This window comes from Perca flavescens, chromosome 11 (genome assembly GCF_004354835.1).
Source record: "Perca flavescens isolate YP-PL-M2 chromosome 11, PFLA_1.0, whole genome shotgun sequence".
NCBI classification, from domain to species: Eukaryota; Metazoa; Chordata; class Actinopteri; order Perciformes; family Percidae; genus Perca; species Perca flavescens.
The window spans coordinates 37,110,195-37,125,822 of NC_041341.1; the positions used below are offsets into that span (position 1 = coordinate 37,110,195).

Below are 15,628 nucleotides of genomic sequence, written 5' to 3' on the forward strand. Positions count from 1 at the left end.
CGTTATTCTCGTTTTTTACTTGTAAATGTAAAGTTATTTTCTCAGGGAAAGGACAGGAAAGGCCGGAAAGGACGCTGCATAAGCCGGGAGGCTGGGGACGCGCCACAATAACGGGATGGCGGAGGTTGGGTTTAGGAAAAAACTTACGGAGAAAGGGCGCCTTAAACGCCGGGAGACGCGCCACGGATTTTCGGCTTTTTATATTACTCCCTACCATTTTCGTGCTGTGGCCACAAAATACGCTTCCCATTGAAATACATTACGCCACATTTTCGTGTTGTCCGCCACGTATAAACCGAAATGCCATGAGTTAGCTCACTAGCTTTACTTACCTTGGAGCAGACATATGTAGCTATGCTTATTAATCTTCGAGGCATTTAGCTGTGAGTGAGGTCTCCCACACTGCTTAATCCATTGTTGGCATCTTACCGCTTGGGTCTTGGGCTTTGGAAAGGCGAAAAAAACGACCCCTCCCTCTAAACTTTTGGGGTACCTGGTGTCAGACTTGCAGGTGCCATAGGCGCATCGTTTCACCATCTTGCTGAGTTACATCTTACATCTTAGTTACAGTTGCTGAGCTAGGATTGAACGAAGACCGTTCGAGGGCGGGGTTTTGCGAACGGTCAATTGAGAAAGTATTGAACGATGAATGTGGGATTGAGTCAGAGTAAACTACAGTGTGTGTTTATGGTAATGAAGGAGTGTGTGGTGTGTGTCCTTTTGGATACACACACAACACTTGTTGGAATGATCAATTCTTTGCCCATTTTGGTCTTTTTGGTGATAAAAAAAATTAAATATCAACAGCATTATTTTTTAAATTTTTGCTAATGAATTAGTTTGAAAAAGTGAATCAAGTTGCTACGTGGGTAGGCCCCAGGTTTTGACAAGAAGATAAATGCGTGGGGGAAAAAAGACAATATCACTGGTTCTGCTGCAGCAGTTTTTATCTTTCTTTTCTCAACTAGCTAAATATTATTCCTAAAAGAGGAATTTCTTTCTCTGCTACAGCTTGGTTTCTAGATGTCAGACCAGCCCAGGTTGACTTTGGAAGGGAGTCTAATTAAGTTATGGGGTTGAAATGCTAAAAAATAAATCAGTAGGGTACTTTTAATGTCACTTTACTTTGCAAAGTCAGAGGTGGAAAGTAACAAAATACATTTATTTATTGTGTATTTTGTATTTTTCAAGTAGTTTTTAAAATCAGTCATTTAAAATGTACTTGATTACGTTTCCCATGATTGATTACAAATCCCATCCGTTACTGAGTAAAAAAAAACTTTGACTAACTAAAACTGAAAGGAAGAAAAAATTGCGCCCGGAACCACTACAGTGAGGAATGATCAGCATCTAGGCTGCCTACCAGGCTCCAAGTCTTTCTGTAGGAGAACCACTACAGTGAGGAATGATAAGCATCTAGGCTGCCTACCAGGCTCCAAGTCTTTCTGTAGGAGAACCACTACAGTGAGGAATGATCAGCATCTAGGCTGCCTACCAGGCTCCAAGTCTTTCTGTAGGAGAACCACTACAGTGAGGAATGATCCATCTACAAGTGAGGGAATGATGATCAGCATCTAGGCTCCAAGCCTGTGGGAGAACCACTACAGGCTCTAGGCTGCCTAAGGCTCCAAGTCCTTCCACTACAGTGAGGAATGATCAGCATCTAGGCTGCCTACCAGGCTCCAAGTCCTTCTGGAGGAGATTGAGAACGAGATGGAGGTGGATCAGGTGAGCGACAATGGTTCAGAGACTGTTTCATTAGAAATGCTAGCTAAACATTGAATTCTGCTGCCCAAAATGATGAAAATCCTTGGCCACATTTTCAAAGTATCATCATGCAATGCCAGATGTGCCTGCCAAAGGTAACTGAACTGGCAGCATTCAATAACTCCACATCTAATCTGCGGAAGCATGTTTTGGTAAGTCTTTGTGCATTGGTACTTCAAACTAAATTTTCATGACTAATAGCAAAATTGCCAATTAGCAAAACATGTTTCGTAGCATTACTAATTTTGTCTAGCACTAGCAACCCGTAGGACAACGTATGTAGGACACTGGCTAAGTCCACCAGCCCTGTTTTACAGTTTTTTTTTATGTAACTAAGTAACTTTTACTTAAAGTAGATTTTAAATGAACAACTTATTACTTTTACTTGAGTAATTTTTCAGTTAGGTAATTTCACTTGTACTTGAGTAATATTTCATCAAAGTATTGGTACTTTTACTTGAGTACAATATTTTAGTACTTTTTCCACCTCTGTGCAAAGTGACTGGGTTTTATAGTCCCCAACATATTATTTATTTCTTAACTTTAACTTCTTCTATCTTTAACAAAAAGTTACCTTCTGAAGAGACACAGCAGGCTTGCTTTCACTTTCCAACTCGTATATTATGAAGATGTAGCTCTGTTCTCTGACAGGAATAGGTGGGCGCATAATGTTTTGCTCAGTCACTTGGACCCTGTGCCAAAGGTGCAGCTTTCACTTGTGTGTGGGTGGCAGCAAATCACAGTGACACACTGTTCACTGAGCAAAGCCAATCACAAAATGTATAACAGAGAACAGGAACAAAAAGTAACATTCAGGACACTAAGCATTACAGACGGTTGTCCTTCTTTGAGTACTGAAAGGGACAAGTTTGGCACCCACAGCTCCTTTTCACTGCAATATGCTACAGGACGAACACACTCATCACCAGACTGACCTTTGACCCCCCAGAAGATGACCCTCTGAAGATTGCTTTCAGCCATGTGTTGCAGTACCACACATACTTTAGGCTATCATCTGACTCAATCCATCCTGACTGACATGACAGAGTCAGAAACACAGCATACTAATGACCAAATTAGCTTGTTATTGCCATTTTATTACACAGCTTGGTTGAATACTCAATTCTGATTGGTCAATCACAGCATTCTACAGTCTGTTATTTATATAACAGTGTTGCTAAGGTTAACAGACCGTCTAGCTCACCTGTTAGTGTGCGGCTCATGTAGACCTTCCACAACATTACAACCCCCCCCACAATCATCAAAACTGGCCAGTGCAACACTCCCCCCACCCTCCCACAACAAAAAACAATTATAATTTCCTTTACATAAATTCAGTCATTTGCACCATAAATTGATGCAGAAAAGGCACAAATTGTTAAAAAAAAAAAATTACCAGAATGCAGAAAATGTGTTTGACGTTCAAAAAGTGGAGATCTCAACCCGCCCGATGTTGAACCTAAAGTTACGCCCTTGCCTTCAGGCTGATTCAAGACCCCTCTGCGAAACCTGCCACACCAAGGTAGATGGATGAAATAGCCTGGAGACACTTGGGCAGTTCTACCGTTTGCAGATTGAAATGCAGCCACATGCTGTATCTCATGGCATTCAATGTGACCAAGATATTAAAACTGAACAGATGCTTATGATTTCTGTAAGCTGTCTCTCCTCAAATGTAGACATGCAATCTCTTACAGATGTTGTCACTTGTTGAGCCATCTGCTGCTTTGGCATAGCGTGACACAGACTAGGCCTGCCTCCTGATGCCGAGAACCTGCGTTCAGAAAGGCCAGAAAGCGACATACATATTCAGGAACAGGCTCCACACCTTGCCAATCATCCTGACCCCCATGGTAACGCAGCATCTGCAGCACACCTACAGGAGATTGTGTATGCAAGTCTAAGTACAATAGATATAGTGTGAGAAACATGGTGCAGCATTATGCATGTTGACCATTCAAACCTCAGATGACAACACAAGTCAGACTGTCCATTGTCCAGGGAGGTGAGGGTTCCTCTGTTCACGACCCTGTGACTCTATCACCTGCCACAGGGACGCACCATCCTCCTCCTCCACCCTCGAGTTCACTTAGAACCATCTGTCTATTGTTTTTGTGCAGGCTAAGTGAGGAGATTCTAAAATGTATTAGCATCCTCTGAACTGCCTTAGACCTGTACATTCATTTTGGTTTGCAAGATGCATGTCTTCACTGAGGTCCGTTTCCTTCCGCTTTCTTTGTGTTGGAATTTCAAACTCTGGTGGATTTATGAGGACTATGGTTAACTGCTCCTCAGATCTCCGCAGGGTAAATCCAGACAGCTAGCTAGACTATCTCTCCAATCTGAGTTTTCTGTTGCACGACTAAAACAACTTTTGAACGTACACATGTTCTACCAAAACAAGTTCCTTCCTGAGACTATTTTGCAGCGGCTGCATGCAGAGCTTAGGGCTTCCCATGACAATTGTGATTAGTTTAAAGAAATGCCAATAAACCAGATCACGTTTTTCTCCCATCCTGAAATACTATGTGGACTAGCCAGACCCTCCTGCTGTGGAGGAAAGTCTGGCAAAGCAAGGCTACTACAGACCCATCACACCCTGGACACAACCTGTCTGAGCTTCTCCCCTCTGGTAGGTGCTACAGAACTCTGTTCGCCAAAACAAGCAGACACAAGAACAGTTTCTCCCCACAGGCCGTCACTATGGTGGACACTTCACTTCACACGTCCATAGTGTCAGGAACAATACCTGTGCAATTACCGTGGAACACCCAGCATCCACCTTTCAGTTATGTTATAGTGTTAAACACATACTTTTAACATGTAAATATCTGTCAAATATACAGTACACTGTATCCACCTACATCAGATATAAAGCACCTGTTACATCAATAATTCTTTATTTATTCCAGCACCATTTGCACTTTTGCATTGCCCTATTGTATTACTGTTTACTATCCTCATTGTTTAAATGTGTGTGCTTACACATGTGTATGTTTATTTGTTTCACAGACATAAAATCTAAATTACATTGATGAAATACAAAATACATGTGAGGGTGTGGTAGAAACCTGTAATGGCTTATATAAAAAAAATCAAAAAATCAATTTCTGCCCTTGTTTTAACCGTTTGTCTATTTCTGTATAGTTTTAGAGCCACAAAAAGCCAGAGGCAAAGTGCCCAGTGGAATGATATCAAAAGAAAATATAGGTTTGCTTTAACATCTGTAATTTTGTAAAGCTAATCTTATAGCTGGTTAGCTATCACCATATTGTTAAAGTCATATTCAATTGGACACATAGTGTATATCTTATGCTGTTATTATAGGCAATCACAGACTCTGTGGAACACAAATCATCATTTCTGAGCTTGTGGCGCCCTCCTGTGTGTGATACAGGTAAGAGCATCCTTAACAGGACAATGTATTTTACAATGAAGTACTATACTTATTGCAAATACATATTTAATTAATGTGTGTATCTTAACTACATTAGTAGCTAACTAAGGCATGTAAACAAAATGACAAAATGTATTACAATACACTTGGAAGTGTTTTAGGATAGTGATGTGTTTCTCCAGTGTTTGACTGAAAAGCAACAGCCTGTGCACACGGTGCAGTAAAATTTAAATAACGTACATGGTAATGTCACAGTACATATTTATTTAATAGGCAATGCAAAAATGCATGTTCAACATTGTTCTTTTGGAATTCAAAAATAGATTGTTTGAACAAAATCACAGTAATGTCACACAAAAGGGGAAAACTATTGTATTTTAAACATCAGATCAGTTTATGAATGAATATGAATAAACCCACAAAATCAAAACAAAATAAAACTACATTCTGATATACAGTTTAAACAGATAGAGGTCTTGGTTAAATACAAGAGAGACTTTTTTATGTGAGTAAAACATTGTTTAAGGGTTACTAAAAGTTGTATTAATAATAGAACATGCATAATTAAAGGTATGAATTGCAAAACATTGCAAATTGTCACATAATTGTTAAAGTACATCATTTTAAAAGTAAATGTAGAAATTGTATTTTTGATGCAGATAATTTCATTATGAAATAAAAAAAACATTTAAATTTTCATTATTAAAAAATTACTCATATTTACAATGACTTGTGAGCTACAGTACACTTTTAACATAAGACTTTTTAAGAGGTTTGATTTTAAGGTTATACTTGACGAATGTTTTCCTTTGCAAAACAATGGTATTAATAATGTACAGAGCCAGGAATGCATACAAAAATGTGACATGAATTCATTAAAGGTCCTATGCATGCTGCTTTTGGAATGCTTTTATATAGGCCTTAGTGGTCCCCTAATACTGTACTGAAGTCTCTTTCCCAAAATTCAGCCTTGGTGCAGAATTACAGCCACTAGAGCCAGTCCCACAATGTGCCATTTCTGTGTCTGTAGCTTTAAATGCTATTGAGGAGGAAAGATGGGGGGCAAGGTGGAGGGTGGGGGTGTGGCCTTGACCAACTGCCATGCTTTGCTTGTTTGCAAGCCATGATGTCTCTCACTTTCTCATGGGCGGGCAAAATTCTCTGGGTGGGCAAAGCAAAGAAAGGCGAGGTAACCTTTCCCCTTATGACATCATAAAGGGAAGATTCCAGATTGGCCCATCTAAGCTTTAATTTTCTCGAAGGCAGAGCAGGATACCCAGGGCTCGGTTTACACCTATCGCCATTTCTAGCCATTGGGGGACCATAGTCAGTATAGGGGAACTCATATTAATGTTAAAAAAAAAGTTTTGGAGTCTGTGCAAAGCATCAAATAAGTACTTTAAACCAAATTTTAATGAACACTTGAATATACATGATCAGAATTACCTAAAAGACAGAAACCTTATCTTTATTTATCTACTTTTTTTGGTTTGGTCCAAATCACATCCGCTAATATGGAGGGGGCGGGATTTATGACATAAGTATACTGCAGCCAGGCACAAGGGGGCAATCCAGATTTTTCGGCTTCACTTACAGTCTATGCATCAACCCCTGGTTGGAATAGGCTGCTTTCAAAGTTTAGTTAATGTCAAGTGCAACAGGGCCTTTCATTGAGAAACCGATAATGAATGACACTTTTGACCCCGGTGCATACCCACTCAGCTGACTTGGAAACATTGGGCTGATTTCAACCTTCAGATCTGGGAAACAAGTATCTGCCAGTATTTTGTTGTACTTTGCCTCGCCAGTTACCCTTAAAAGGCGCTCCTCCACCTTCTTCTCTTTCCATATTTTGCCATTTTCCCACATGGAGGCAAACTCTTCCTCCCGAGCCTTGATGCAACCTTTGATTTCCCTAAAGTGTACCAGTCGTTCATAGCCCTGCTTTTTCCCCAGGAAGAAATGGACAATGGGCCTCTTGCCATTGTACACTTCCTTCATAACTGTGTGATAAGAGGTCATCATCTGTGAGATGTAATTCCTCAGACTTCTAGGTGGAGCCGCGTCCGGACTGTACTGCTGTGGCCACAACAGCACGACTGCAATGAAGTGCAGTGGCAAGTTCTCACTTATTGGGATTTGCTCACGCAGAACTTGGCAAAGGCGATCAAGTAGTTTCTGGTACGGTTCAAGATTATGGGATTCCAGTTTGATACAACTCAACACAACATTGACATAGATGAAGTTGATTCTCTCCTTCACAGTGGGCTTATGTTCAGGTGCACAAACAAAAGCATAGAGTCTGGCAATCTTCTTCATTATTTCAGGTGAGATGTCATTTGACAGACAATTTAGAATCCCAGAGTATGTATCAGCTTTTTGCATCTCCAGGTATTGTCTTGCCTCGTGTAGTTTCAGCATGTTATTCAGGATTTTATTCTTCAAAGAGTCTGTCTTGCAGAAAAGCTTTACATACTGTCTGAAACATCTGAAAAGCTCCTTTTGGGCTACATGCTCACGACTGTCTTTCATTCCAGACCTGGAACCCAAGTTCACATAAAAATTGTCAAGAAAGTCAAAGTTCACCTTCATCCTATTTCTGAGGTTGTAAAGTACATCCTCAAACTGTTTGAGAATTGTGTAGTGGTGTGCGTGTTTGTTGTGCCGTTTATCATTTGTTTCTACAGCCTGAAGTTTCATTTCTCCAGAGAGAACACCACTCATTATGTCATGGCGGACATTGTCAGAAGAAAATATGGGGGTCTTTTCCAGCACTTCGATGACAAGTACTCCAACTTGAATTTCTCCAAGGCACCCTGCTGTATTAAAAGGGCAGTTGTCTGTCTTGGTGTTCAACCGCTGAATTGACTCCTTTTTTGCAAGGTTCTGTGTGTCTTTGAATGCATCTATTGCTGACTGAGCCATTTTAAGAAACATTTCCAATTTTTCAGGACGAATCGGCACTTCCTTGTAGTTTGCAATGGCATCCTTGAGCTTGTGCTTGATAACTTGTGCGGATGTGTCTGCGAAATACGAGCTGTCTTTGGAAAGATCTCTAGCTTTATATGCCCAAACTTCTGCCTCTGAGAAATCCTTCTTTTTTAGGTAGTAGTACCTGGCAAGTAACTGAGAGACAACTGCATCTTTCGGAAATCTTTTAGATGCATTTTGAAGCACCATCTCTTCCAGTCCTGGGGTTTCACCTACGATGTCTTGAATTAGGGGAGAGAACTTAGATTCCTCCATTGAATGATGTCTCTTCACCAAAATGTAGTGGACATCTTGCAGGAGTTTGTCTTTGCCTTGTGTGCTTTCATAAAGCTTGTCTGTGGTCAGCAGTAGGTCGGTGATATTAGCTTTGCTCACATTGTGTGTTGTTGTAAGTTCCTGCAAACAGTGACTTGCGATACTTGAATGGATCATTTTCACAGCTTTGAAAACTACCATACCCTGAACTGAGCAGGTGGCAACTAAAGTGGAGAATTTCCCAAATCCATCTTCGACTTTCATTGTTCCACAAACTGGTTTTGGTTGAAGACCAAGAAATTCTTCACACAGAGACACAGAGAGTGAGGCATTCTTGCAGTATACATTCAACAGAACTAAAACAGCCAGGAGCTGTGCATGTTTCTGATTTATGTTGAAGCTTTTCAGAGTGTTGCGGGCCACACCCTGAACATATTCTTCCTTGAAGTTCTTCTTCATGATCATGAACCCATAGAACGTGTCTGCATTCTTGTGTGTTTTCTCTATTACTTTAAGTTTATCCTTAAACAGTTTCTGCTCAGTCTCAGAGAGTTTATTTCCAATGAATACCATCTCTTCAGTTGGTTCAGTTTGGTCAGAGGACTCTGACCTCATACAGTTCAGGAGAATTACCTGTGGAGACTTAGACTGAATGTCTTTCTTCACACATTCTTTTTCAATGAGCTGCTGCAAGTCAAACACTTTTTCCTTATCATCAAAGTCATCTATCATCAGCAAAACAGGGACCCGTGGTAATTGCTCCTTATGGTCATGCATTAAAAGTTTGACCACTTGATCAGCGACTTCAGCAAAGTCAGCATTGCTGTCTTTGAGGACAGCACAACGGAATCTGGCCCGGTGAGCCCACAGAGTATGCATGGCCAAAGTTGTCCCACCACATCCAGGTACATGCATGAGGTTAAGCAACACACAGGCTTTTCTCAAGGAGCACAAATCTGGTAGGACTGTGTTCATGATGAAGTCAAACTTGTCTCGTTTGATAAATGGTGTGGATCCAGGCTGCTCAGAGAAATAAAAATTCCACCATGACACTTTTCCTCCTTTGTAGAAGTTCTCCTCTATGGCAATTTTGTCCTCATTTCCTCCTTCACATTGGTTCACACACAGGACCTCTAAGGTATTCAGGCTACGCTCCACTTTCTTTTCAAGAAGCACCTTGCTTTCCCCACCACAGGGTAAGAAACGGCTGGATCTACGGTTTTTTGACAAAAGACTAAGGACAGTGCCATTGACTTCAGCAAAGCTGAGCTCGTATATGCATCTATGAGAAATGTTGATGCCGCACCGAGCATTAATTAGGTCTGTCCAGGAGGTAAATGCTTTTTCGTTGTTGCATATACAGAGGATTTGATCTGTGCCTTTAAGCTCCTGCCAGAATGTACTGAAAGCCTCAACAAGAGGGTCCATCTTCTCACTCACTGTTGACAAAAGTAAGAAAATGACAAGGAATCTTTTGTTTGGAAGCACATCTTTCCGACACAAGAAAGAAATCACATCTCGAATGGAGGCTCCCTTGTCCATCAACCACTTGTCTATGTCTGAGGGTACCTCATCCTCAGTACCTCCATTGCAGAATACCCAACTGGTGTTTCGAGTTAATTTCAACTTGTTTGCAATGTCTTCAATTCCTTCCGTGATTTTATACTGTGCTGGTAAATGGACACTTACTGTACTCTGCTGTTCAAAGTGACACTGCAATCCACGTTTAGCTGATTCTGGATCAAAGTCCAAAACAGCTGTTGGGTTGAGCTCCACAAGAAATCCTAGTGATTCAAACTGGATTGGATGGGATTTGTTAGCTACTATCACATACTGCTCAAAGTGTGACTTATCTAAAGAGAGGGATCCACCAGTTATCATCTGACTTAATCTGGAGCCTTGAGTACTGCTTTTGATCACATCGAGGTGCTTCTCTTCAGCTTGTTTTCGGAGTTGTGATCGTTGTGCCACACTGTCAACAAACCGGTTGTACTCTTCCATCGGTTTGGCAGATGTGGTTAGTGCGAGGAGATCCCTGCTGCTACCGCCATCTCGGACAAAGAATTGTTTTGATGGTTTTGTGTCAGTTGTGACTGTTTCTTTACCTTTCGCTTTTTTCTTGGCTTTTTTTGTGTCCATGTTGAAAGTGTGGTAGATGTTTTCTTCACACAGAGTAGAGTCAGGAACTATGTCCACTTCTATCACAAATTTGTCAGATGATGTCATATTCTTATTGAGAACCCCAACAAATCGCGGATGTTTGATGCAATTTTGAGCAGTTTGTTTGTGTTTATGCTCAAAATAACCATCAATAGCAGATTTGAGTGCATTTGCATAGGCCTCTGTGACCTTTTCAACCACTCCCAACACTTGACCATGGCTGAAGTTTGGCTCGTCTCCAATTCCAAAATGTATGGTGCCATTGGTGCGGCTATTCATGCAGGCAGCTGCAAAGCGAACAGCCTCTTCTGTGAACTTGCTCATTTTAGTTTCATCCGTTGTATTGGTGAAAGCTTTGTACTCGTGGCAGGGTTCAATTAAGTCTGAGGCACCTGATTCTGTAATATCAAGAATGCTGCTCTCCATGTATCTATATGTATCATCGTACCTACGAAATGGATAGGGCTTGCATGGGCTCCCAGGCAGATTTGTAGAGCTTGTTGGCTCCTCTTTCTGTAATTTCAGTCCCTCATCTCTGGCATGAATGATAAGTTTTGCTGGTCCAAAAGTCACACCAATTTGTTTTAAGTCCTCTGTATCTAAAAGCAAAAGACTAGGTCCATTAATGTCCTGCTGAAACAGTATCTCTGCAAATTTATCATCCACATCCTTCAACTTGCGAGTCCATTCTCTCACTTGATGTTTACTCCAATCCTTGATGTCAGGTGGAAGATCCTCCTCGTTCTGAAATAAAAAAGTTGTTATTGTGTAATAATGCACCTGAAGGGGTTTAATATGCTGGAAGTGAACACATTTTATAAAGTTTTGTTGGTTTCATAACTTTATCTTTTAAATGCATGTGGATCTAATTTAAAACTTATTTTATTATAGTTTTCAGTTTAATGGGTTATGGCATAGGAGCATCTTTCTCAAAAATGCATAATGTTTTAACGGTTCTTACCTTCATTTCAGCTTCCTCTGCCATGACAGCGCTGGTTCCTTCTTCACAGACGTAGCTCACTAATGCTACAAAAATAATTTAAAAAGAGCAATTCACAATAGAGGATTCGACACTATACAGATACAGATACTATAATGTCTGGATAATGTACTGAAAACATAAAATAGCCTAAATATCATATATTTCATCTTTACCTTCATTTTTTCTTGATCATACAAGAAAGCTGGCTCACTTCTCACCAATCTTGACTACTTGACCGCTGCAAAAGAAGGCATACATATGAATATATTAATTTAACAAATGTCCCAGCATATTAAGGACTAGGTATTGGCTATGGCTACTTTAATACTTCCTAGCCCCTTACTTCATGCACCCGGACCACACCCATTTTAAAACTAGGTCTTTATTTTGATCTCAACTACACACAGGTTTTACATTGGCTGTCATGAGACCATTATAATTGTCTCAAGAATATTTTTCCTTGGCCTCAAGTAAAGTCGAAAAATCTGGATTTGTGATCATGTCGATTTCACCATCAAATGCTTATATAACAGTGTCATAAATAATATCCGGGACCTGTCATTACAGTAAGACGGGATAAAAGTTAGAAGGCCAGTTTTCTGACAGGGAATCCAGTACTGAGGGGATTTAATTCATTTTGTACAGATAACGTTGCTACCCAGGGCTGGACTGGGACAAAAAATCGGCCCGGGCATTTTTGGCCCAGGCGGCCCACACCCACCGTGATTGGTCAGACACATTCCCTGCAGACAGTCCTCTTAAAATATGCGTGCATTCTTTGATATGAGTTGCCTAGTGTTGAGTGTTCATGTGATCGTTTTGGATCCTTCAAGAGGGGTCTTAAGACTTATCTGTTGATCTTACACTTAAATAATTCATTCATTCTTAGAGTTATGATTAGTATATTTATGGTATTTTTATTATTTTTTATTATTGATATTTGATATTGTATTGCCATTATTACTTTTTTGCTTAATAGTGGCAACTTTAAAAACAGTTTACTGATAATTTTAACTATTGAGATTCATATTTTGTCGCTTCAGACACAAGTGTCTGCTAAATACTATAACAATAACTATAACCCTTCCCAAAAGCTACAATAAAGCTGAGAGTAGTATATGCCCTGGAAAAGGCCAACACAAGAGAAGCTAATTAACCCATTCAAGGAACACTGATGCTTGTATCAACACTGATTTTAGAGACCACACAGACTTTTCAGCTACCCAACAGGCTAACCGCTAGCATTTTCAATGACAGCCACTATCTTTAATGTCACAGCCAAACCGCTTGTTATCGTTATGACGTGAGACACACACACACACACACACACACACAGCCTCCCTCCCTTCCTGAGAGTCCCTGTTAATTTGCCTACTCCTTACCACATCGTCATCTACTCTCTCTTCCATCTTTTCCTCACTCGCTCCCATGGCCCTGTCATGGTCACTCTCCTCCTCCTCGTCTTCATCCCTGTCTTTCTGCTTCTCTGTATAGCCAGCCACCTCTCCTCCTCCTCGGCTTCAGGTAATGCTGATGTTGAAGCAGCTACTACATCCCCAAACATGTCAAAAATGTTGCCACATTTTGAGGAATCCGCCTGTAGATTCTTAATCTTTTTCTACTGACATTTCGCTGCACCTCCCTTACACGTTGGTGATTGTTTGTCCATTTTAACGTCGATGCTAAACTTCCAGCATAACTATTACAGCTCATGTCCCAGGGCCGGGAGGCGTGGCCATAGTGGGATTCGTAAATTTGCGGCCCGGAGTGGGGAAGGGGGTTCCTGGTTTTGATTGGGTCAGGCCAGTGCCAGTAAAGAAAATTAACCAATGGGCCGCTGTGAGTTCTTTATGGGCCGGCTCGGCCAAAAAATAAAAAAGGCCTATTTATATTCGGCCCAAAAGTGCGTCGGCCCACCGGGAAAATGCCCGCTATGCCAGATGGCCAGTCCAGCCCTGTTGCTACCTTACATCATCACTGTTCACTTTTAAACACTTTTTTTTTAAACTTGCATATATTTATCTTTTAGTACAAATATTAACTATAAATACTATAAATACTGCTCAGTACAATACTGCTTTCAGATGTTTACTTAAAGTAGTAAAGGTAAAAGTAGTAGTAGGTCTGAAGTAAAAGTACACAGTAAGTCAGTAATTGTTGGGTTGCATATTAAGTGCTTTGAGGGCCTTCTGTAATTTGTTATTTTGGGGTTCAATGGTTCTGGAGAAAGCTGCAAGCAGCGATACAGGAAGCCAAGCAGTAAGCCTATTCTAAACAGGCACATTTTGAACAGGCACTGTAGTAGTACATAAAACTATCTATTGATGACTCTGATAATAATTATAAAATAATGTGGGGAATAAAAAGTCCCAGTACTAGGTTGGATCCCACTTTATCATGATAAAGCTGATCTGTTATTTTTTCCCTTTCCTTGGACTGCACTGAATTAGTGAACAAAGCAAGCAGTGCTTAGTAACATTCCTCTGTGTGTGTGTGTGTGTGTGTGTGTGTGTGTGTGTGTGTGCGTGCGTTTGTGTGTGTGATGTGAACTGGATTTTAACATAGTCCACAAGTGTTGAATTATGTTTTTCATTAAAGATTACTCTGTTGAATCATGTTTCGGTGAAACAAAGACATCACATATATACCATAAAAATAATTATACATAATATCATATATTAGTTATACCTGTAGTTAAACCTGTTCTCTGTCATATGTCAGCCAAGACAGAGGCCTGTTGTATCACCCAACTGGAATTGGTGCTATAAAAAGTAACTAAATAAGGTAGAGAAAACACCTACCCAAACCAACCTATGCCTACAGCCGAAGCAACTGAAAAGATAAGAAAGTGGCCAGGACACCTCAATAACCTACAGTATTAGCCCTAGTGTCCATGAGATATAACATTTAGGCTAGTTTACTACATTTAAGTGTGGATGAATGCAATAGTTCCACTTATGAACTAATGATATTTTCATATCAATACTAATCCACACACTGCATTTTAAAATGCAATGAGATGCACTCTCTTGGGTACGCCTTTATTTGACAAATTCAGGATTTCACCACTGTGCTCTCTGCTGCCCACTGTGCATCAAATAAAACCAGGAAGAAGCTGTACATTTAAATCTGTCTGGGCAATACACGATTCCAACATAGTTCAGCAAACAGAAATATCTGAATATAATTTCATAATATAATATTGCATAATAGAATTATATTATGCAATGACAAAGTGGAAAAAATAAGGTAAATTCCCAAAAGATTCAAAATCACACATAGCCTACATAAAACCTGCAAGTTAGATGCAGGAACTAGCCTACAGCTAGGCATCCACTGAGCTAGGTTTACATAGGCTACATCTTAAAACTGAGGAAATATTGGTATTCATTTTAAAATTATTTATTATTATTATTATTATAGGACCTACTTTTTCCACACTACCAAAACAAAAATACAGACAACACCCACTTACCATCCCGGACACAAAGTCTGCTGTCCTCACCATTTAATGCGACGTCTTCAAGCAGGGTTCGTGAGACAAACCTTTCGAGACAAGTAAATATAAGACATATTTCTGTGCTGCTGGTTCGCAGAGAGAAGACAGCCGTGCTGAGTCTGACTGCGGAGCAGCGCTCGGCGGAATACATGCAGTCTTCCGGTGGGCGGTCAGCTCCGAGAAAACGAAACCCAAGCAGCACTTCCACAGAAACGATACCTATGCGGTTCCTTTCCTCGTCAACGTTTTGGGAGGTAGTCTACCTGTAGTAAAAGCTGGTGAAGCTGTTCCCCTGCCCAGCTAATAGCTAGGCTATAGGCTATCCTAACTTGTAATATATATTACACATAGGCTACTCGTGCACCTTACCGCATCATTTCAAGCGCGTGTACCCTTCACTTTAACTGCGTCAGTGGTTGTCGAACAGCCTGTAATAAATTATAGTGGGTGGGCTGGTGCTAAAATTCGTATTATCTCTGGTGCATGGTCCATATCACTGTGTCGTTTTTGGGCCATAGTGTGTTTAAAGGATATGTTCACAAGTTCTGAAGTCTGCCTTAAAACAATCTCGACATGC

General features: G+C 40.5%; 1 protein-coding gene across 2 annotated transcripts; it reads right to left on the reverse strand.

Moving 5' to 3' along the window:
- Positions 1-6,403: 6,403 nt before the first annotated feature.
- On the reverse strand, positions 6,404-15,216 carry LOC114564716 (sterile alpha motif domain-containing protein 9). Of its 2 annotated transcripts, none has more exons than XM_028592240.1 (4): positions 15,058-15,216; positions 11,726-11,790; positions 11,532-11,596; positions 6,404-11,314 (listed from the first exon to the last, which is right to left on the reverse strand). In XM_028592240.1, exons 3-4 carry the CDS (start codon positions 11,553-11,555, stop codon positions 6,803-6,805), a joined length of 4,536 nt encoding a protein of 1,511 aa, XP_028448041.1. In that variant the 5' UTR covers positions 11,556-11,596; positions 11,726-11,790; positions 15,058-15,216; the 3' UTR covers positions 6,404-6,802. The 2 variants fall into 2 exon arrangements, with proteins under 2 accessions (XP_028448041.1, XP_028448040.1); XM_028592239.1 differs by having other exon boundaries at positions 15,028-15,216.
- Positions 15,217-15,628: the final 412 nt, after the last annotated feature.